We start from the raw sequence: 24,759 nt of genomic DNA, 5'->3' as shown, positions 1-24,759 counted from the left end.
ACAGGAAAAGACAGGTGGAAATAACAAGCATACTTTTTTTCCAGGAACGTTTATACATCACTTTAATTAGATTAGCTGTACAAGCAGCTTGGGCGCTCTTTCATAATGCAACGCTGCTTTTCAAATTACATGACTCTGCACGGTCTATGTATGAATCTGAGATTCTTTGCCTGTTTATAAAGGTCTGTGTTTTACAGCTGGTTAATGTGTTGAATAAAAACAGCATTAGAAGCTTTGTCTTTAACCAGGATTAAACACATAGAGGCCACAAATAATTTTAAATTTTGTTTTGAACAAGAGTCCTGCTTGGTGACAACGTAACGACCCCACTAACAAGAAACGAGCAGATTTTAAATGGACATTAAAGAAATGGCTATTCTGGTTCTTGATCCTTTCACAATGACCTCCAAGGGATTTCATAAACTCCTCCCCCAAACTACAAAAGGTCAGCCCTGCCTGGCAGCACAGCCCACCCAGCAGAGCTGCAGGTGGGCATCGGAGCGTGACACGGGGCTCCCAGGCTGGGAGGCTGTTGCTGAGCACCCTGACAGCCAGACCTCCCATCCACACAGCACAACCTGCTCGACACCTAACGAGGCAGCGCACGCGGAGACCAGCTGGCTGGGACGCCCCCGGGCCAGGCTGCAGAGGCACTAGCTGTGGAGATGTTACTGCATGATCGGGACAAGGAGAGGAAGTGGGACAAGACTGAAGACGGGCTATGAAAAAGACATAAACTGCAGCTTTGTCCTGCAGTTCTCCGCAGTGAGGCCGCGACACTGAGTATCAGTCCCCCCCTAGATCCACACTGTTGGTTTCACCACATTTTTTTTTCATGTTTTACATGAACAATATTGACCTTTTAATAAAAATTACTGAGCTTTCCATAGAAAAAGTCTCTACGTGAATACAAACGATACAAATGTTTAAAACTGTTGTCAGCGGAAATATACAGAAGTATTTCTGTACACTCACATTGTTTTGGCCAAGAAGATCAAGCACAGAGATAGGAAACCGAAGTGGGCCTTCCACCCATAATGCCTGCAGGATACGGGTGCCACCCTGTGTGCTTTGCCTAGGACACCCGTTCCGTTCATACATTATGTGGCCAAGTCTGGGAGGCCTTGTGTGATTTCGGAACATTCCCTCTTTTTCTGAAAAGTAAAAAGGAAAACTCACACGTGAAATGATCTTTTGATTTTCCACGCGAACCACACACCTTTGGTGCTGATCAAGAGGCCAGCCTCACGGGTGGGGACCCCCTCAGCAGCGGACTGAGGTGTCACCAACATCCCGTCTGTGACAGGTTAGTTTCGAAGCACAGCCTCCCCTAGAGGCTACCCAACGGGAACCAGGTTGTGACCTGCAGGTGGAGGGGGGGGGGGTCATAGGAACAGGAAAACGTAATAGCAAAGCTCAACATGCAACCAACCAATGGGAAGCCCAAGGAAAAGCCTTAGAAGGGGCTCTTCTATCTATAGCAGCGTGGCCAACGGGTGGTCCTTGAGGTCCGAAAGGCTGGCGACCGCTGCGCCATAGGACACACCTGAGAGCTTAGGAAAGCCCTTTATCCCGGGAACCTGAGGCTGAAGATACCCTCAAGTTCACATACTGCCAGTCACTGTAGCTTTTTAAAAAAAATTTAACTTAAAATATAAACCTGTATTTTTCTTGCTGTGCGTTTTTTCTTAGAAAACATTCGGAACTAAAAGTTATTGGTAGTAAATGGTGATGGTTTTACTGTTATGTTTCATTATTAACAATGTCAACAAAAACAACAGAAGCCATGTTTAAGAGTTCAAATTAGTGTAAGACAGGACTACAAAAAATCCGATTTTTCAGCTGGTAATTAAAGTGCTCCTTCTTGTAAGTAAAAGGAAAATTAATTGTCAGTCACTGGCAGCAATCATTATAAGAGGTCTTTTAGGGCAAAATTTAATAGTACGAAGAGGTTTACAAAAATAGATTGATGCTATTTTGGGGGACAATGCTGTAATTTTTTCTCAATTCAGTTTTGATAAATTGTACCTGATCATACAAAAATTACTCCAAATTCGAACTTGACTATATAAAAAAGGGAGAGATGAAATGAACTCAGCTAGATGGCAGATCTGACAAAATGTAAGAATGAAACAATGCTACCTAGGGCACTTATGTCCAGGGGAGAGACCATTCTCAGCTGGTAGCTTATTTTCTTCCATCAGCAATCACAGGTTTGGAGTCAGTCATGCAGTACAAAGCCACACGGTCAAATCTTCTTCCTGATGCAACACCAAAAGGTTGTTTCCGTTTCCTTATTAAAATGCCAACTGGTTGTCTATTTTTCTTTATCCCATTCATTTGTAGTCACAAGTTAACAAACAGCGCCAACAGTCATTGGAGGTGAAGGAGGGTATTGCTGGATCAGTCTATAAGACGTCTTTACTGATCGAATCAGAAGGTTTATTTAGTTCAACCCTCACACCTTTTTCACCTGCAGGTAAAACAAAAAACAACAAAAATTCATTCATCAAGCACCAGCCAGCTGCTGTCACTGCTTCCCACCGAGTTCCTAACGGCATGCACAGGTCTCAACTTCGCAAACACACGTCATCTGAAAACTCACACCGTCACTTCCAAAAGCTACGCTGGGCACTGTCCTGTGACGAATGCGTTACTCTGAGCTAGCAAACCTTCGAGGGGAAAAGACGTTCTCTATACAGAGATTTGTCTTTTGATTTAAAAAGTAATTAACTTGTTATAAAAGAGTAGTGTGTTCCGCATCACTAAAAGCACACACACTACTGGCTCTGCCAAAAATGATGACTTTAAAACCTATGAACATCCAATCTTTATAGTTTCATAAAAGGAGGATCTGGGATTAATAGGCTCATGGAAACACAGCTAGTTCATCAGCAGCGTGAAGACTGAGCAGGCTTGTGGAGATACAAGGTTAGAGAAAGGACAGGTGAGGGGTCCGTCAGATGGGAACTAAGACCGGCAGCTCTGGGAGACAGGCCCTAAGAGGGGGGAGGGCCGGCATCCTGAGGACCCTCAGGCTTAGCACAAGGGTGCTGCCCTACGGCCACCGTGGCAGATGCAAACTCCACACGCCTATCTGCGTTACTGATGCCGGCATGTCCACTCCTCTCCTTTGTGTCATTTTTCTTCACGTCCACGTTAGCCATGGAAGGCCTGGAGTACTCGGTAGAGCATTACGTTTAAAAAGGAAAAGACGTTAACTTCCTTCTATGGGCACCGGGAGAGGAAGCCCGATGGCAGTTGCCGGAGCTCAGCAGCTAGCGACTGAGCAGGATAATCACACAGAAACTCGGCTTGGGTTGTAATTTTCTCAGGCTTCTGTGCCTCAAACGTTCCTATTCTTTGGACCATGTTTTTGGTTAAAGATAACACTGCAGCTGACTTCGGAGAGGTCCTCTTTGAAATCAGGGAATCAAGGGCTCTGACCAAACAAGGACCGTGGGCATTGTCCTTCCAGTGCACCCTGGCCCCAAATGCTGTTTACCTGTTTGATATTTTACTTTAGCTCGGGCTCTCTCATCTGCATCAAAATACCAAACAGTTATTGCGTACCTAAAAGAAAATTTAGAATAGGGTAAGAATGATCACACTGGGGAAGGTGCATGCTGTTGCAATGGTCTATAGAACGTGTCATGGCAAAACAACGTCTCAGTCGGAAAGTTACCGGGATAATGAGCAGAGTAACCCCCCACTCAGCCAGCCTCCGTGATGCTCAAGGCTGATGCCCAAGAGCTCAGCTGGGAAGCAGGGGCAGCTGAAGGGGGGGCCCAGGGCGGAGTTTTATGGCTCCTGGCTGCCGCCTTAGCTGCATGATGATCGTCGGCCAGCCCACAGCCGACACACAGGCACTGAGGGGTAAAGACGGCCGCGGCACCTTCCCGAGCAGGGGCTCCGGGGCAGAGGACAGCCGAGGGCCCGGGGCTGCGGCTCTGCGGGGGCAGGAAGGACAGCACTGCATGACCGCAGAGAGTCAGGATGGGTGCTCACCATTTTATAACCTCGAGTCACCAAGAGAGATTTCAATGATGCTAGGAATTTTTTAGGACTTTTATCGTAACAGTTATACTGTCTTTAGACGTACAGCTCAGCTAAACTTCATCTTTCTGAAAATTTCACTTATTGGGAATATATTCCACAAATAAATGAGGAACCTCTGGTTTATTAAATACTATACAGGACATAGTTACCCCTTTTGGTACAAAAATGGGGGAAATGTACACACACTTCCTGACCGCATGCTGCAGTCACCTCCTTAAGAGAACACAGCAGGCCCTAACCGGTGTGGCTCAGTGGATAGAGCGTCGGCCTGCGGACTGAAGGGTCCCAGGTTCGATTCCGGTCAAGGGCATGTACCTTGGTTGCGGGCACATCCCCAGTAGTAGGTGTGCAGGAGGCAGCTGATGGATGTTTCTCTCTCATCGATGTTTCTAGCTCTCTATCCCTCTCCCTTCCTCTCTGTAAAAGAGAACACAGCAGGCGGGTAAAGCACCTTGCAGATTCCGCCAGGATTCATTGGGGGAAAGCAACACCAATCGCATGAAGAGCCAGTACATGGGACAGAGCTAAATCGTGTAAAATATTTGAAGTGAAGAGTCAAAGGCAGAGCAGAGTCTGAGAGTTTGGACAACTGGGGAAACAGAGGCCCGTGGCCCTCTCAGACGGTGAGGGACAGACCCGAGGTTGCAGTCCAGCCTCTGCTCTTCCCCACACCTTTCTTAACATCTAGACTCTTCTATTTTTCCGAGGCCTTGGTAAGAGGAATGGGGCACAGGTATGTGGCTTCTCTCTCTTTCGCCCATGCCCCAAACTTGGAGTTTCTTAGTCATCACAGTTCTACATACTGGATCACCTCCCCTCTCTGGCCCTCAGTCCTGACCTGCGAACACTGGTAAGCCACCACATGGATCTGTTTCTCCCTCATCTCCCCCGGCCTCCGTAAGAACCCCTCACGGGAACCTCTGCACTGGAGCTGGGCGGTCTGTCCCTACCCCTAGGCCCGAGGGACACCGCTGTCCTTGCTTCCTGACATCCCAGGCCAGCTAAGCAATTCTCTCTGCTGGACACGGACCCTTCTCACGAACTCACACACTGTCCCCCTCCAAACGCCTGTGGCCCTTACCCTCCATATCACCTGGCAATTACTTCCTTTACTACCTAAAAATGTTTGTTACCTCTTCCTCTAGAAAGGATACAAACAGACCACACTCAGGACTCCATGAAAAGGAAGGTCTGTGAAGCAGTTTCTAGGTCAGAAAAGTTCTAAAGAAGCAGCTGGGCCTGGCTGGTGTGGCTCAGTGGTTGAGCATCGACCTATGAATCAGGAGGTCATGGTTCGATTCCCCGTCAGGGCACAGGCCTAGGTTGCGGGCTCCATCCCCAGTGTGGGGTATCTCCCATCATTGACGTTTCTATCTCTCTCCCTCTCCCTTCCTCTCTGAAATCAATACAAATATATTTTCTTAAAAAGAAGCAGTCGGGCAGAACTGAGCACTGGGGTGCTGAGGGGAGATGGGATTCAGGCCCACATGTCATGTATGGGCCAGGCTCCCAGTTTCCATTCTCGGTTCCTTATGCTCTCCAGCCACAAACTGCTCAGCTGGCTACTCATTCTATGAATTAGGGCTTTTAAAGGCAGCATGGCTCGAAAAGAAGCAAAAAAAAAAAAAAAAAAAAAAAAAAAAAAAAAAAAAAAGCAAGAGATGACAACAATCTTTAGAATTTGAATGCCATCAAAGGCTGGCCTGTCCCTAGCATTATTCAAAGCCGACTCGCCTGGCCGACGTGGCTCAGTGGTTGAGCGTCGACCTATGAACCAGGAGGTCACGGTTCAATTCCCAGTCAGGACACATGCCCGGGTTGCAGGCTTGATCCCCAGTAGGAGGCGTGCACGAGGCAGCCGATCAATGATTCTCTCACCATTGATGTTTCTCTCTCTCCCTCTCTGCAATCAGTACAAATATGTATTTTTTAAAAAGCCTGCTCTTCCCTGGTGTCTGAGAGCATGCCTCTTGTCAGCATATCAAGCAACTGCATGACAGTAATCCACTATCATGACGTTCAAAGTCCTTTTGATAATAAAAAATAGGTATTTAATACATTGTGCTGTTTTTCTACAAATATTATTTTTACAACAATGTCTGTATCATCTTCCACTTTAAGTCTTAACAATTGAGCCACAATAAATGCAAAAAAAAAGAATTTAAGAAATACATTAAACAGCATACTAGTTATAGAATATTAAACCTTGTTTAGAAATATATATATAATGTGGAAAGAGATGCTATTATTAAAGCTAAAGGTTATTTTTCTAACCTTAACTCCCACACATGACAGCCTTTCTCTCCTCTATTCTTTTTTCTCTTCACTTCTGCTACCTGGTCACCTCTGGTTTCTCTCCTTGGTATATTCTCCTACATCATCTCTCTCTTCCCCCCTCCCCACCTTTTGAAAAGCTCCCTTTTCCTTCTCTATCTGTTCTTTCTATTCCAAGTGAATGCAGTTGACCCTGAGCCACACGGGTTTGAACGGCATGGGTCCACCTACACACAGGTTTTTTTCAAAATGTACTGTAATATATTTATCTTCCTTGTGATTTTTCTTAATAGCATTGTCTTTCCTCTGGCTTACTTGATTGTAAGAATACAGTATGTGATACATATAATGTGCTAATGGACTCTGTTATCACTGAGGCTTCTGGTTAATAGTAAGCTATTAGCAGTTACGGGTTTTGGGGATCAAAAGTCACACACGGATTTTTGACTGCCTGGGAGTCTGTACCCCTTTACCCACACACTGGTCAAGGGCCAACTCTACTCTCACGAGATCACAGGAGGGTGAGTAGACAAGAGATGGACAAACAAGGATATGGGGCTGGAAAGAGGACAGGGCCCGTGCGTCCACTTTTACCCCAAACAAGGAGCGGCTGTGCAGAGAGTCACATGCAGTACTAACTGTGAATAGATCTTATAAAATTACTCACATTCAAAGTTATGACCGAAGCATTACAATACAAGTCACTGAAGAACATGAAAATACTCATTAGAAAACTCAAGTTTATCTTATCTACCCCCTCCGTCCTGCCATCATCTTAACAATTGTTTTTTAAAGGAATACTACCTTGTAGCATATGCTGGTTGTACTTCATGAGGGTTGCGGCGGTCAGACCAGAAAAACAGCAGTCTATCAAATTTGGGTTCAATGTCAGCAAACTGGGCTTTGCCTTCTGGAAAAATTCGAAGTATACCTCCACTTACCTAGGAAAAGAGTCAAATATCTAAGTGTGAACAACCAAGAATGCTATAAAATTAACTTTAAGGGGAGAGGGGAGTTCATTACAGCGACTCAAAATTCTTAACTGGATTCTTCACAGATATATCTCAATTAACAAGGTTTGAAGGTGAGTTGAAATTCTAAGTAAATGCACTGATACAAGAAAAAAATCATTTCCTGGGTTTTTGAAAGTACTGGCTAAAACAGATGAGTATTATCTGAATCCAAAAGTCTTAAAATGAAGTTTTAAATTAGTAAACATTTCTTATTTATAGGGTGGGGCACAACTAGGTTTACAGTTGTTCATAAGGAAAATCTATAATAATAAAAGCATAATATGCTAATTAGACTGGACAGCCGAACGACCTTCCGGACAACAAGCCGGGGCTGTGAGGGCCGAGGCAGCCGCTGCGGCTATGAGGACCGAGCCCCTTGCACGAATTTCGTGCATCAGGCCTCTAGTATTTTAATAAAACACTTATATAAAAGTTAAATTTTAGGTGAACACTTCAATATCTGAAAGTAAAGGAACCCACTTTTTGAGATGTATTATTAGTATTTGTTTCATTTTACAAAGATCTATGCCTAATACCTAAGACTGAAACAAATCTAAGAAATGTTTGACTGTTACAGGTGTTAAAGACAGTCCTTCCTACGGGGAGTGTAAATGCCTGTGAGAAAGAAGAGTGTTCAATGAAGTTGCATACCTTGGCATCCCAGTCTTTATTAAGATAATATATACATGTCACACATCTTCCATCTCCATTGGGATTATCAACATGGCGCACATATCCCGTCCCATTGCCTGGGTAACAAGCAACCATGGCCTGCAGTAGTAATAAAGATGGTTTTGTAAGTCCATGCATGAATTAGAGGAGAAAACAGCTTATGAAAGAGATCTCTGGTTTTTTACTACTCTTATACTTAAACTGGGATCCCTCGGGCTGGCTGGCGATTGGGCCGATAGGGCTGTCTAGCCCAGTCCCAATCAGGGCCGGCCGGGGGGAGGGACCGCGGGAGGTTGGCTGGCTGTGGGAGCACACTGACCACCAGAGGGCAGCTCCTGCATTGGGCATCTGCCCCTTGGTGGTCAGTACATGTCAGAGCGACCAGTCTACCAGTCGTTCGGTTGACCGGTCCTAACAGTCGCTTAGGCTTTTATATATATAGACCCTTCTCTTTAATAAAAATATCACACACAAAAAATATCACATTTTGTAAGCCAGAAGAGGCAAAGGTACTGTGTTGACACTATTTTAGAGAACACCAGGTCCGCTGGTGAGCAATGGTGGTCTGTGGCTCCTGCTTCTCAGCACCAGGCTATGTAACTGAATGAATGGAGTTAACTGTTTACTAAAACAGAAATATTATTCACTCCTGAACTGCCTTCTCTAGAGCCCGAGTACTACATGGAGGTACATGGGGCGACTGGTGGGCGATGCAGTGAAATGACCTTCAACTAGGGGCTGCATTTATCTGTTTCCTTTATTTAAATGCCAACTGAGACTTTTAAAAAATAAACCAATAAAAGAGTCATAAAAGAGAAGTTTTAAACAATTGTTAACTAAATCTTATAATCCCCGTGATAGCTCAATGACCTCCATCTGAGGTGTTATCTGAGGTGGCCATTACCACTGCAGCCTGACCTGGTGTCCCTGGTCCCCTTAGTTCTGCTCTGGTGATAGAGACTCTGCCAGAGGAGGAGGAAGGAAGGGAGAAGGGGGTGAGTGCTCACAGGGCCTGCATTTAAGCTGCATCTCCTGTCAGTGCCACTCTGGGAAGGGCAGCAGCACTAGACGGACCAGGGATGAGATGGAAAACCTCCAGCGAACCGGCCAACCAGGAAGCCCATCAGTGCCTGGGCTCCGTGCGGGCGACTGCCAACGGGAGCCCTTCCTCTTCATCACGGAGAAGCACGTAGTCCTGCTCCAGCAGGAAGAAGAGTCCCAGACACAGAGGAGCCCTCAGGTCCTCAGTCCCCAGGCCCTGCACCAGCCCCCAGGCCCCAGACTGGGAGCCGGAGGACAGGGAGAGCCACGCTCACCCGGAAAAACCAGACTGTCAAGAAAAACTGGAGACGGAAAAGAGCCAAGCTCCTGGAGGTTCCAGGGAAGAGGGATTTTGTAGGAAACCTGCAAAAATGTGGAAGGGTCATGAACTCCTTCCAATGACCGCGTGGCCAGGGAATGACCTGGAGAGACTTCATGGAGTGATCCTGCACGTGCTGGGACGTCCCCGCTGGGGTTCTAGTGACTTTAAAGGTCCTTCTGGAAGCCGCATGAAATCTGGCGGCTACTGTGTATGTTTAAACGAGAATCCATATGTTAACAAAGTTATCCTGAGCTGTGGTTGGATAGTCAAAATTTAAAGTTCCTTAAATGTAGCATAGCTTTTCCAGTTTTAAAGTCATATTCATGCTCGACTTCTTAATTGGTAATTTGGTTGTGCCGGTGGACTTTATACACACTTGGGTAAAAAAGACTCTGATGTTGCCGTTTTTGCTTAGTTTGTATTGCGTATGCAGAAGACCCTCACATACTCTTATTCACAGTATTTTTAGTAAATTCCGTTTCTTTTCTCTTAATCTCTTGGTAAAGCGAGTAATAACTCCTTGTAAACGTGATTTCACCTGCTGAGGCACCTAAAGTCATTAGCAGCATTACAGATATTTACGGACACACGACAAAGAGTCAGCATGGTGTCCGCCTGAAAGGACTTCGCTGAAAAGAAAGGAAACACCGGGCACACACAATACAAATGCTCAGCAAATCATAGAGAGAAAAAGAATTCCGGAAAAAGGAACTACTCGTGTGGACAAAGCAATAGGACGAGGCTTGGAGCTACACACCTAAGCTTATCTTTAAAGGACAGATGAGATTTGAGAAACTGAAGGGAAGAAAAGCAAACAGTCTAAGCAGAACAAAGGCAGGAAGCAGTTAAATGGCAGTGAGGTGTTTTCATAGGTAAAAAGAGTTTGATAGACATAGGATAAAACCTTGGAAATTAAGCAGAGGAAACAGGACGTCAAAGGTAACCAACAGTGAGCTCCTCTGGTCCTTGAGTGGGGACAGCCACAACGAGAAGTTTTAAGAAGGCAGCTGCCTTATCCTACGATTTGTACAGAAGATTGTTCTTATAGACAAGTGTACTGCTGTGGTCTGTGGTGTCCCCTCCCCCACCTCAGACTCCTGTGTGGCAGCCCTGAGGCCCACAGATCCGAGTATTTACGGGAGGGCCTCTGGGAGGCGCTCAGGGGGATGCGCGTCTTGTACGCTCTGGAGGGATCCCTGCCCCATCCTCCAGGACACAGCAGAGCTCCCTCACCAGGAAGGCAGCCCTCACGGGAGACCAGCAGGCTGCCCTGATCTCGGACTTCCCAGCCTCCAGGACTGGGAGCAGTAACACATTTCTGCTGTTTATAGGTTCCCCGGCCTGCAGTATTTTAGCCCGAAAGGACTACCAGGACACACCTGTAAAGGATACAATTATTCCAAGAGATGTACATCAGATGCCTCATCCTCAGGATACGGAAATGGATCCCAGTCCATCAAGAAAAAGGAAAGGCTCCCCCCACCCCACCCCCATGTGCTAGGGCCCGGGAGACGCCCAGTTATCCTGGGTCCTCCCCGAGCAGGACCACACACTCCGGGCCTGGGGTGGAGGCCACGAAGGGTCTAGAGCAGGGGTGGGCAAACTTTTTGACTCGAGGGCCACAATGGGTTCTTAAACTGGACCGGAGGGCCGGAACAAAAGCATGGATGGAGCAACTATGAGGATACAGTGCAGGTGAAAGGTACATCCTCAAGGGGGGTCGCCACGCCAGCGGCCAGACTTTCCCCTGCCACTTGGCCGTGGGTCACTTTGTCAAGAAATGTAACACCCCCGGGGCCCTGCTTCCTCCTCTAATGAGTAAGAGCATCTTATCTGATTAAAGGCAGGGGATGGGCCCGGTGGCCCCCAAGGTTCTTTCTCTTTGCTGTGATTCTGGGCCATCCCCTGGCTCAGGGGTCCTCAAACTACGGCCCGTGGGCCACATGCAAATACAAATATTGTATTTGTTCCCGTTTTGTTTTTTTTTACTTCAAAATAAGATATGTGCAGTGTGCATAGGAATTTGTTCATAGTTTTTTTTTAAACTATAGTCCGGCCCTCCAACGGTCTGAGGGACAGTGAACTGGCCCCGTTTAAAAAGTTTGAGGACCCCTGCTCTAGACCTTTGCTAGGGAAACTACGCAGCCGCCCACTATGGAATCCTGAGGGAGGTTCCTGTCTGCCAACCCTTTGAGACACCAACTTTAAATGTTCCTGCTTCCCATTGGGAAAAGCCTATTTAAACATAAGCAAAACAATTCAATACTATTTTCCCCTTTTTGATATGAAAATATACATGATTGAGGACATTCTTAAGATTAAAAAAAACCCCTAAATTTGTCTTTTACTCTGAGAATGAAAGGAAGGAAGAGGCTTGGGATGCCTCTCTGGAACCTGAAGACATGTGTTTCTGGCCTTGGAAGGCGTGCATTCAATATGAAGTTGAACCAGGAAACTTTTTTTAAAAAAAATTTCCCTTTTGAACGAAATTATTTTAAAGCACTGATTCAAAGCTAAAAGAACTAACATTTTATGAGCTGTCACTGTACTATGTTTGCCCTGAACAAGAGGAAATGGTTTCCTAGCTGAAAATTCTATGAAAATACATTGCCTTGGGCTTACACTCTGCCCTTTGTAATGTTGAGAGCTGACATTTAGTAAGAAGTTCTTCACAACAAATCTATGAGGTAGACAGACACAATCTCTCCATTTGAGACAGAAAAGTGAACTGCAAGGAGAATAAACACCTTGTCAAGGTCACAGAGACGAGGGGCAGAGGTGAGACATCCAGAGTGGAATCGCCTCCTGGATTCTGGCTCAGTTCCTGGCTCAGTGAGGCTGTTTAGTCTGACCCAAGAGTTCAGATGAAATTGGCAACACAGGGTCCTAAGTGACTCCTAAGTGATACACACGTCATGCATGATGCTCAGTTCTCCCACGTACAGATGTACTGCGTAAGGTCTTTTCCAACTCTGCTCACACCTGTCATTCACTCCCAAAGCACCGCCCCGCTCCCCCATGCCTACCTGTGGTTTATATAAATCTAGCTCAAAGGGGGGAAAACCGGTCATGGAAAGAACTGGACTGAGATCAAGTAGGTATTTACTGTAAGAAAATTTTTAAACTTCAGATTTCAATTATACCTGCATAAGTTTATGTAAATCTCACTTCCTAAAGGTACAATTAAAAACTATAAAAAGTTATACATTTTGTTCATTGCATTAATTAGCATATTGCATGGGGGTAATGGGGAAGGGCAATCTATGTGTACTTAAATCTCTTGACTCTTTTGCTAAATTTAATGTTATAAATAACATATCTCACCATAAACAAACTCAGACTATGTTTTGAGAGTAAAAATGTCAAGCCTGTATCCTGGCCAAAAAGAAACTAGCACTGAAAAGGAGCCCCAGCGATAAGAAAAGGGCAGTTCTCCTGTCGGCCGCTAGTGCACGCAGGGCCAGCAGGGCCATTCGGGAGACCAGGATTCAGACCTGGTCCACCAACTCCAAGTAGGAAACAGCACCGTCAAAGGAAGCCCTTCACGAGCATTGCGACAGCTCAGGGCTGACTTTATGGAGGAAGCAGTGTCTGAGCTACGCTTAAAAGAAGATAAAAGTTGGCAAAGAGGACATTTCCAACAGAGTGGGTCACATAAGGAAGTTTTAAATGCAAATACAGAACATACCTGGTGAGGAGGAAGATTCGGGTTTGCTAACGCACCGAGTTCTTGAGAAAAGGGGGGAAATCGGAAAAGCCAAGAGGGGCAACATTATGGAGACACCTGAGTGCCTGCTTGAGAAAAGGGGGGAAATCGGAAAAGCCAAGAGGGGCCACGTTACGGAGAACGGCCGTGATGCTGCAGGCAGAGGGGAGCCATTGCTTTCTGGGCAGGGGAGCAACATGATCACAACTGCTTCCGAGCATGACAAGAAGAAGGCAATGGATTTGGGAAGGGGCAGGAAAAACATGCCACGGAGAAGACGAGTGAGAACAACACTTCAGCAGACCAAGCAATGACGTTCTGATACAAGGAGGGGCCTTGGGCAGAGTGGAATGGGGAGGAGAGAAGTGAAAGGACCTGGCAAGCACTTTCACAGACAGAGCAAGGGACAGGCTGCATCAAAGGGGGCTGAGAGGGTCTGTCCGGAAGTCGGGAAGGCGGGTTTGGGGAGGAGTTTAGTTTTCGGACATACTGAGTTTGCCAGGCTGGTGGCCATCCCGGTGGAGGTGTTGAAAACGCAGCTGCTAATGTGAGACTGGAACTCCAAAAAGAGGCCATGGCTGGAGATGCAGAGTTAGGAACCATCTTCATAGGGGATGGCTGAGCATGGGCTGCCAGAGATTGCCAAGGCAGAGAGGGGGAGAGAAGAACAGAACAAAGGACAGATTCGCATGGAATAAGTCATGGAGAATAAGAGCTCATTAGCTTTGTTGCTTTCCTGGTCACAGGAAAACGGTCAGACAACTGGTCAATAGTTGACTCATTGTAAGTGATTTTTGACTAATTGTAAATGATAAACATATAAAACAGAACTTATCAAGCATTTTTCGGATTTCTCCTTAAAATGTTTTTAAAAACTTTTTGCTATTATAAATAATATTGTAAAATAGTTTTAAAGCTCTACCATTGTACATATCCTTGGTGCCTAAAATTAAATTCCTAGGAGTGAAATTATGAGCTTTAAAAATTTTTATTGCCAAAATTTTCTCTGGTTATATTAGCTTACTAGAGGCCCGGTGCACAACATTAGTGCACTGGGGGTTGGGGGGGGGGGTCCCCTCAGCCCGTCCTGTGTCCTCTCAGTCAGGGACCCCTCGGGGGATGTCCCCCTGCTGGCTTAGGCCCGCTCCCTGGACCTAAGCCAGCAGGTGGACATCCCCCGAGGGGTCCTTAGCGCTGCCCCAGAGGCGGGAGAGGCTCCCGCCACCTCCACTGCGCTTGTCAGCCGTGAACCCGGCTTCTGGCTGAGCAGTGCTCCCCCTGTGGGAGTGCACTGACCACCAATAGGCAGCTCCGGTCATTCCACCTCGATTTGCATATTAGCCTTTTATTATATAGGATTATTAAATGAATCAAATTCAATAGTGATGACACTAAAGTAATTCTATGAGTTGATAATATCCACAAGATGATATTGTTAAAGAAGCTACAAAGCATGAATGAAAGATAGCTAGCCCCCAAATATCCCATATTGTTTTAGGAAAGAAAGAATTAACTTTTAGGATTTTGTTTTAAAAGCCTCCTATTATAGACTATATGGTAGATAAAAGAAATATCAAATAAGTAATAGCGCCCGACCAGCATGGCTCAGTGGTTGAGCATCAACCTATGAACCAGGTCACAGTTCAGTTCCTGGTCAGGGCACATGCCCAGGTTGCAGGCTCGACCCCCAGTAGGGGGGGAAGGTGCAGGAGGCAGCCAATCGATGATTCTCTCTCATCACTGATGTTTCTATCTCTCTCTCCCTCTCCCTTCCTATATATTTTTTAAAAATAATAGCAACAAGTTACAAAACAATCTAATCTATGTTTACATCAATAAAAACTGTAAGTATAAGCTCATTTGTATGTGATTTGATCCAATCTTTTCACATAGATACTAACTTATTTGTACACATGACTAGCTTTTAAAATTAACATCTAGGAGCATTTGAAATGTTGCTTCCTGGCATTTGTCATCGGTTTAGCTCAAATAAACTCTTTAAAATTTTTAAAAATAAACAAAATTAACATCTAAGGGTTTTGATTCTTAAAATGTACCTTAAATAATTAAATTAATGATTATTAATGAAATATTTATTGCCATTTGACTTCACTCTGCTAAGGGGAAGGTGTGAAGGGAGAAAGATCCTTTGATGGAGGGGTTCCCTCAGTTTGAATCACTTCATTATCCATGACCCTTATAAACTGACCAGTTTCTGTTTTCACAGAGCCAAGGCTATGTGCCAATTGCCCAAGCAAAACCAGATGCGTTTTCATTAAAAACAAGTCAAGAATTCTGAATCTAAGCTGAACTTTAACCAACACAATGAATGTGAGCAAAGGTTTAGAATTAAGGCAGCTGAGGTCAAGTTTGAATACTTTGAAAAGGCACTGCTGAGAGCGAAAAATATAATCACTTCTTTAAAAGCTTCTTATAATAATCAATTACTCAACATTTCTTCTATGAATTAGGTCAGCATTATTCCAATGTCATAGCTGGAGAGACTGGAGAGGTGCTGAGTGACTTCCCAGGTAACTAGAATCCAGAGCAGGGCCAGCAGGTCCTGCTCCCATTCCTGTCCAGTCACCTGCCCCCTTACTGCTCTCCCTTCCCGAGAGATTTCCAGGATAAAGAACACCTGCAAGAATCTTTAGAGGAAACGTGCATGAGAGAAAACCTTACGGTTACTATGCAACACCAGGCCGTTCCTGAGAACTAGCCACAGGAACAAACTGCTCTTCCATATTTTAGAGACACTTCCTACCTGCACTACCAAGAGATGCCTCCGATCTAACAATTACAGAAATTATTAATAATATAAACAAAACCAACCGATATGAACTCTAGTTTCACTTTTGTTGAAAGTACTCCTCCACCCCAGCCCTCGTGTACTATAAAGTTTTCATTTTTTAAAAACTCAGATTAATCTTACTGCCAGTAACAAGTACAAAAACAAGATAAGACACATGAACAGGAGCAGGGAACAGGACACTGTGAAGGGGTAGAGAAGTGGTTCTCAACCTGTGGGTCACGACCCCTTTGAGGGTCGAACGACCCTTTCACAGGGGTCACCTAAGACCATCGGAAAACACAGATATAATTACATATTGTTTTTGTGAATAATCACTATGCTTTAATTATGTTCAATTTGTCACAATGAAAATACATCCTGCATATCAGATATTTACATGGCGATTCATAACAGTAGCAACATTACAGTTATGAAGAAGCCACGAAAATAATTTTATGGTTGGGGGTCACCACAACATGAGGAACTGTATTAAAGGGTCGCGGCATTAGGAAGGTTGAGAACCACTGGGGTAGAGGGAAGAGGGAAAGAATTCCAATCCTGTATTAACCATTGGAGATAAAGTCTTTTATAAGAAAATTGCACAAACACAGCAGATGTGCCTAGAACCATATGCTCCCAGGGAAGACGTTCTCACTGAGGTCATGGTTTCCATCCTGGTACTTACCACTTAACTTTGTTTCATTTTATAGCAGATCGTACAAGGCAAACATCTTTCAGAGTGTGTACATGTATACCACTAGGCTATGACTTAAGTTGACAACTATAAAGGGGGGGAGGGAGAGGCAAAGCATAATTCCATAGACAGGGGGCAAGCACAGCAACTGAGTAAACACAGGCCCTCGCTCTCCCACAGCCAGGCATGAAATGCTTACAAATGTTTTTTGTTTTGTTTGTTCTTTAGAACTCTTCTTGGAACAGGGATTCTTAATATAGGGACTATGGATGGGCTTAATTATAAGCAAAACTTTGCCTGTATGTTCATTTTTAGGGTGAGAAGGTATATAGCTTCCATCAGATTTCTAAATGGGCCCAGAGCAAAACAAAGAACATAACCATAATTACCTTGGAAAAACTTGTAAGCTTTTGGGAAGGGATGCTATCTATTATCACATAATTTTTAGCCAAATTTTCTTTATTCAAGAAATTTGATTCCAAAATACTCTAGGTTGTAACCACTATAAACTACAACCATTCTTTGTACATAAATAATTTGTGGTAAACACTAAATCTCAGGCTACTTCCTTTACCAACTAAAAAACTGTACTAAGAGAATGAAAACATTTTAAATATAAAAATTAAGCAAAATTCGCATGAGAAATCCTTTATAAGCATAAATATGTATGTATGTATGTATGTATGTATGTATGTATTTCAAGACCAATTTCAAATGACCTCTATGCTGGCCAGTTTCCATGATCAGCACCACCAGTGTCCTCTTTAAACAGTTAAGTCAACTGTTTCCATGAAGTTGATTAAATGCTTGAATGTGGTTAAAGCCAAAGGTTTCCTGATCATAAGAATGAATGTGGTTAAAGCCAAAGGCTTCCTGATCCTAAGAAATAGTTCTGGGCTGGTCCGATGGCAGTGGGTCACCAGAACTTACCTAAAGTTAGTATCACTAACCCCCCACTGCTTGACTGGCTTAAAAAACAACAACAAAACAAAACAAAACAAACAAACGAAGAAGAAATAGTTCTGGTCTTGATTAACCCATGTGCTCTTTTGTTAAACATAACTCTTAAACCTCCTTTAATATTATTTGAAAATTTGAAAAAATTCTTGTTCTAAAGCCAAATCAAAACTATGATGATTCTATGATAATTTTAGGAGCTTAAAATTTTGCTCTTGAAATGTTTTCCTCTGCACCTCGATCACGTGGCAGCGATACTGAGCTCAGGCTTCTCTCTGCGGGTCATCCATTGTGTTTCTTTGTTTTGAAGCGACGCGTGCCCACACCACTGGTGGGGGGTAAGGGCGGTAAGACACGCAGGTCCTAGCCCTTCAAGATTCACGGACAGGCAGAATCCGACCACCAGCTGTAACCTGACCAACTGAGACTGGGCCCAGGCAATGGTGTAAAACTTCATTTCACCTTCAGAGCAGACCTTTCTCCCAGTATCTGGAGTTAAAAATAGTGTAGGCCGTGTTGGCCTGGGTTATTTTTATCAGGAAAACAGGGACTAGAAACAGCATCGTGGAGTTGACCACAATAGGACAAAAACCCTCATAGACTTTCAAAAGGTCTCGCCGTAGTTTTAGAAACTGGACTGAAAGCAGGGGAAGCAGAGGTGAGGTGCAGGGCAGGTTGGCTGAGGCACTCACTAGTGTGAACACAAGTAACAAGGCACAAGGACAACCAAAGGTGTTTGACATGATGAGACAGAATCGCATCAAACAGCTCCGGGAGTTACTTCCGGAGGAAAAGGTATTTAAAGTCTCAAGAAAAGAGAGCTCAGTGGAGGTCAAAGTTGAGGGACAGAGTTGGGAATGGGACTCAAGCTCAATCCTAAAGAACATATGAGGTGTGAATGGCTGGGAGTCAAACAACTCACAGAGGTGTGGGCAGGAGTGAGAAGGGGAGCAATCAGGAAGAACTTAGTCTGGCTGAACTAGCGGTTGTATTTCAAAGATAAGTAACAGGTCAGAGTGGGCCTAAGCAGCTGAGAGTATAAATACGTAGGAATCAAACTGTTAGAATAGGCAGCTAGGTAGATATGAGCTAGGCGAGGTAGCTGGGGCTTGAAAGGAGAATGGTGAGACGTAACAAACTGAAAATAGACAATAGAGGAGGCAGGCCCCTATGTGAGGAGGAAAGATTCAGAATTGGACCAGGGTCCTACCCTCAAGTGGCTCACAATTAGCACAGAAAACCAGCAATGTGGGGGCCTGCAGGAGGCGGCCTGTCAGTGATTCTCTCTCATCATTGGTGTTTCTCTCTCTCTCTCTCTCTCCCTCTCCTTGCCTCTCTGAAATCAATAAAAATACATTAAAAAGAGAGGGAGGGAGGGAGGGAGGGAGGGAGGGAAAATATTCTTGTTGTCAACACCAGGAGTGCTAAGATTCCCTGCAGTCATCCCAGGCAGCCCCGGTGGCAGAGCTGACGAGGACACGCTGTGCCAAGAAGCCATATGCCTTTGGAGGAGAAAGGATGGGGCCGGAAGGTCAACAGCAGCAGCAGCAGCACAGCCCACGTGAAGGAATGTGGAAAAGAGAGCACAGACCTGTTCTGTTCAGGCTCTGGCTGAGAATAAGTATCGACAAGCCGCTATAAATGGAAACTGAAGAAGTGGGGCGAGAGAAGAAGACAGAAGAGTCAGGGCAAGATAAAGGAATAACTGTTTCCTTCCAGCTGCTCAAGCCACACGACACGCCCTGGTGTCGTTCCTGACTCCTCTCTCTCTCCTTCCTCACATACAGTCCGTCAGCAAAGCTCACGGACTCCACTTTCAAAATACATCCAGAATCCAACTAATTGTCCACACACACGCAGGTACTGCTCGGAGTACCGGCCCTTAACTTGTTTATTTTTGTCTTAACATTAACCACCTAATCTGTCCTGTATTTACTTAAACATATGTTACTGACCCCCTCGCCTACCTCCAGTAGAATTTAAGCTCCTTGAGAACAGGAGCGTTTTGTTCCCGTTGTTCAGTTATTCCTAGCTCCTAAAACAATGTTTATACATAGAAGGTATTCACTTCATATTTGTTGAATGAACAAATGAATGAAAAGCTTACCAAACAGGACTCAGAGAATAGAATAAGCAGCAACCAAAAAGATAAGTATTTTCCTTTGGTAAAGAAATAGAATTTGGGACAATGAATAAGGAAAATAAGAATTCCAAACACTTGAAAATTTTTAATAAGCAAACAAGGACTACAGATACTATCTAAGTAGTTCAGAAATAAAGCTCCGACTTGGTTCTGGAAAGATGTGATAATGAAGTATCAAATATTCCAATAAAGGTGGCAGAACAGTTCAGAGTTTGGACTAGAAAACACAGGCGTGAAGTAAAGTATTGTAAGGGAAGACTCTGGTTAACCATCTATCAGTTTTTTGTTTGTTTCTTTCATTTTTTTTAGAACAGAAAGATTTTGGCTGTAATCAGAGTCAAAGATAAGCTATGACTATGGCTCAATAAATGATCTGAATGTCATCCTAGAGTGAACGTTTCCAGTGCAGAAACAAGAGCAGAGTGGAAAAGGAGGTAGAATGCAAGCAGGTAGTAAAATGCACCCATGAAAACTGTGTGAGAATGTGCTCCAATGAAAGGGAGACTGGAACATTCGGTGGCATATGAAAGGCCTCAAGCAAAACATTAAAAACAACTAAGCTGATACCATCCGTCCAAAGGCATACCAGAAAGGAGCGGGCATCGGAAAACATGATGGAGGTGAACAGCCGTAGAGGTCAAGGCTGACAGAGGAACCCGGGAAGGAGAGCAGAGGACGAACATGGAAATCAGAAACAGCAGAAAGGCGCAGGAAACAAGGAGGCCAGGACTGCTTCAGGGAAAATGGCTTTTACGTCGGAGGAAGGGAAAGAGAGTGAGTAAAGAACATCTAGGGAAATTGGGGAGGAATTATCTACAGGAAGAATATTTAAACTGGAAAGAATGTCAAATAAACCAAAGTGTAGAATGACAAGGGTAAATGGAAGCAGGAAAAGGAAGTCGTAAATGTTCAAGAATCCTCAAAAAACGGCATAAAACACATCCAAATTAGTGAAGTGGAAATAAGTAATTTTTACATGAGCTGCAGCATAAAGTTAAATATGAGAATGAACTAAATCAAACGTCAGTCAGTTTTGTCACTAACCAGCTCCATGACCTTGAACAAGTAAGTCACTTAACCCCTCTGGGAATTATTGCCTGTTTAAAAGAAAGTGTGTGTGTGTGTGTGTGTATGAAGTGGTTAGGTCAAAAATGGGTAATAATTCTAAGTCTTTTCCCTCCAGTTTATAAGAGGGAAAAAGATAGGAAAAGCACAGAACTCTTAAAAGAATCAGAAAAATAAAAAAAATTTAAATGGGAAGAGTAAGAGCTAACCGTTTTTGCATTAGTCCTTACGATTTAAAAAGTGCTTTTCCAACTAGGAACTCACAGCAAGCCGAGAGCAGAGGCAGGGGTCACTCACTACCATTCCAAAAAGGGGGGACCTGCAGCCCGGGAGGATGAAGCAACTGGCTCAAGGACACAGAAGCAGCGGCAGGTCCAGGATTCCACCCGGATCTGACAGCAGCACGAAGTCCACTGCCCAGCTGCGTTTCGATGCCCTCCTGTGACTAAGGTTTTGCAGGGTATTTTTGTGGCATATTAGGCAATAGGTAAGTCAAGAGTTATAAACATGCCCCCCAAACACACACAAACACACCACACAAAAAACACCCTTTTAATCTAAAATAAAATTCTTTAGAATGAAAGGTGTTACCTTATATATACATACACTACATGTAAGCCAATTCACTACACAAAATGTTTTCCTTTAAAGTTGAACTTGGTTCAGTCACAGCCTACTATTCAGGCTACTCTTTCGGTCCACATGTATGTCTTCAATTTTAAAGCACTAAATAAAAATCATTGAAGTATCAATATTTTCAGCCTCTCTGCATTCAGAATAACTGACTTGGATCTTGAATTATGAGACAGCTATCTACATTAAAAAACTGCTTCAATCTGTAAGTGCTGGATGCCAAGAGTATTGAAAACGCGGCACGAGTAGACCGAGTTTTGTTTGTGACATCTGAGGACTGTCACCACCACCCCTACAGTAGTGATAAAGTAACAGAATTTTTCTCATCCTGTTCTTCGCTCTAAAAGCTATAATCAGCCGAAGCTAAGTAATTAACTGCAGTACTAAGTGAAAAAATCTCAGGAATATAATCTGCTACTTGTTGGTCTCAACCTAACCTACTTCTTTTTTAAAAACTTCACTCCTTTTCTTAATGTACATTTGAACTGAACAGAGTAAGTTTTGGATAAAATTCTAACAATATGTATATGATTTTAGCATTTTTTAAAATATATTTTATTGATTTTTTACAGAGAGGAAGAGAGAGAGATAGAGAGTTAGAAACATCGATGAGAGAGAAACATCGATCAGCTGCCTCCTGCACATCTCCTACTGGGGATGTGCCCGCAACCCAGGTATGTGCCCTTGACCGGAATCGAACCCGGGACCTTTCAGTCCGCAGGCCGATGCTCTATCCACTGAGCCAAACCGGTTTCGGCAGCATTTTTATCTTAACAATTTTTTCCCCTTTCGAGTGGCTAAGACTCTCCAACTGAATAATAGTTTGACACTTTCCCATGATCCTTAGTCCTCAGCATTCCTCTTCTTCCTGCGCCCCCAGGTAAAGGCACCTATGATTTCTGAGGGACACTCCTCTTCCCAAATGAGCAGACCACGACTACACCCTACTGGACATCGTTACAAGTCTCCTTGATGGAAGAAAGGGTGCAAGACAGGATCAAGGATCAAAGGGCAATTTAAGGGCAAGGGGGGGGTGTGAAATCCCCCAAAAAGGACCACAGAAAGTATATAGTATAGGAGCTGTTACATCTGGGTTCCCATTTTTCTTCTGTATGACTTCATCCTTCCCTTGTAGTTCCTCTTTCAAAGTAGTTGGACAAACTGTGGCCAGATAAGCATGTCCGAAGTAGAAACTTGGGGGAAATCAAAGCCTACACTGAACGATCCACAGCCAATCACACATCACGTGATTATCAGGCCCCGACACACACAAAGGCCATACAGAATAATGTAAATGAGAAAAAACATCAGCTTCTTGTTCAGAAATCTGAATTTAAGTCCTGGTATGCTGCATGAATTTCTTGTAGCACATGACCTAATTTTCCTGGGGCTCACTTTTTTTTATCTATGAACAGAAATAATACCACAATGATCTGCCTATTTTATAGAGTTGCTGTGAAAATTATCTCAGAAAAATACTACACATTGGGGCAAGTAACTTTTCAAATCACTATAATGTTGTAGATAAAATAAAGTTCTGCCTCTCTCAAGTTACTATACTGAAATGAACATGATTGAGGTGGGTAACTATCCAGTGGTTTTTAGCCACTATCCAAAATAAACATTGTATATTCACCTAATCAAAAGTTTATATAGCCCAATGGTAACATACAATTACTCATATACAAGGCTAATGCTATTCACTCACTATCAACAAAATGTGTATAAAATTTTAGTTTCAGTGGTATGCTAATAATCTACATTTTTTTCCATCTAATACCCTATCTATGTGCAGTGTAGTTTTTTTAAAAAAGCATGTAGCTTGATATTTGAAGGACCCAAGTATGAATCCTGCAGGTTATCCTAAGTGTAGGCTTTGGGCAAGTCTGAGCTGAAATATCCTCAGATGTAAATTAGGATTAAGATGATCATAATCATGCCTGCATTAAAATTAATCTGGTGCCTAGCACACCATGGTTGCTCACGATAGTATGACGGCTGGTCATCTGACTGCCTTCCCATTCTCTAATATCTTTCGATTTTTTAGGAATAGTTAAATCACATCATTAAATATGGGTGTTTAGCATAAAGTCTCTCAGCCAAGAAGTACAATGAAAGGGATTCCCTAAAATCATTTCTAGATCCTGAGCGTAAGATCAAATCTAAAGAGTTTAAAGTCCATCCTGCCTTCACTTACTCCTTTCTCACACATGTGTAGTCAAGTAATTTAAAGCCGAAGCTACTGCTGACTTCACACTGGGACATGTGGGACTGAGATGGCTATTTGCTAACCGCCTCTGCAGAAGCAGCAACTGCCCTGAGAGAGGCTGCTGCTCTCCCTCCAGGAAGACAGGGTGAACAGTGAAGTAGGAGAGGAGAGGGCTGAGCCTAAATTAACGGCGGAAGATTTTAGACATTCTCTTAGTCATGGCTTCACCTGAAGCTTATGCCTCAGCAATACACTTGGTCAGTCTTTAAAGAGCTGTATTAATATTCCCTCAAGCTAGTTCCTTTCCTGCTCTAGGGTTCATGACTACACTCACATTTAATCCACGACAAAGTCATTTAAAAATATGTCAATGAAAATCTGATTAACAACCAAGGTTAAGGTTGAATCAAGCCCCCTTTTTTCTTGCAGCTTAATATTAAGCAACTGTTCATTTTTTTGAGACAACATATTGAGACGTGCCTTCACCCAGCAATGAAGCCCCAATACGTTAATCACTTCCCACTGTATTTCCCTCAGCAAAATCCCCATGTTTAGAACTTCCTTAGCTGCCTATGCTCAGTCTGAGAGTCATCCACATGGATTATCAAAATAGATGGTCTGACCCACACAAAGAACGACCAGGAAGAGGCAGTGTGTTCCTACAAACACCTACCGGTGTGATGATCTCCTAAGATAAGCCCTCGGAACTTACAAAATCAGACAGAGATGGATGAAGGAGGGTGGAGCAGGGTGGCCTGGAGTGAACCTGGATACAAAGGAAATATTAAGACCTGGGAAGGAAAATGCAAAAGGACTGCAAGAGGTTCTCAAGGAGGGATGGCTCCATTGTTTACCATACCGAGGAGGCAGGCGGGGTCAGTAGATAGGAACTGAGGAATCTGTGGGGGGAAAACTACAATAGTAAAGAGCAAACAAACAAATGTCACCAAACTGAGATGTCAGAATGAGCCCTCACGCCTGCTCCAATTCCATATGCGGGCTGTTTTTGTTTTTGTTTGTTTGTTTGTTTGTTTTTTCCCCCAGGAAGCTACAAAACAGTTCTTTTTCAACCAAGGGATCAACAAAGCAAATATAGGGAACCTGTGCTAAAAATGTAACCTACCTACACCGAGAGGTCTGGAGACGAAACTGCTTTCCCCCCTTATGTCGGGGGATTCAA

The 24,759-nt window shown here is 43.9% G+C and overlaps 1 protein-coding gene and 1 long non-coding RNA gene across 2 annotated transcripts in view; one reads left to right on the top strand and one right to left on the bottom strand.

The window, feature by feature from the left end:
* Positions 1-33: 33 nt before the first annotated feature.
* The window catches only part of EGLN1 (egl-9 family hypoxia-inducible factor 1), a gene marked incomplete at its 5' end in the record, with an annotated part of 25,721 nt that continues 995 nt past the window's right edge, over positions 34-24,759 (bottom strand). Inside the window, 4 exons of the mRNA XM_005856381.2 lie at positions 34-2,473; positions 3,506-3,573; positions 7,138-7,274; positions 7,998-8,117. Of these exons, the coding sequence (XP_005856443.1) occupies positions 2,409-2,473; positions 3,506-3,573; positions 7,138-7,274; positions 7,998-8,117 (390 nt within the window). The remainder of the gene's footprint in view (positions 2,474-3,505; positions 3,574-7,137; positions 7,275-7,997; positions 8,118-24,759) is intronic.
* LOC106725273 lies at positions 18,878-21,486 on the top strand. The gene is made up of 2 exons (XR_001361138.1): positions 18,878-20,446; positions 20,994-21,486. It is a non-coding gene; the product is annotated as an uncharacterized LOC106725273 (long non-coding RNA).

The sequence above is a fragment of the Myotis brandtii genome, unplaced genomic scaffold, assembly GCF_000412655.1.
Source record: "Myotis brandtii unplaced genomic scaffold, ASM41265v1 scaffold1026, whole genome shotgun sequence".
Taxonomy (NCBI): Eukaryota; Metazoa; Chordata; class Mammalia; order Chiroptera; family Vespertilionidae; genus Myotis; species Myotis brandtii.
Note: the sequence above shows the minus strand (reverse complement) of the source record. Positions and strands in the feature narration are given on the sequence as shown.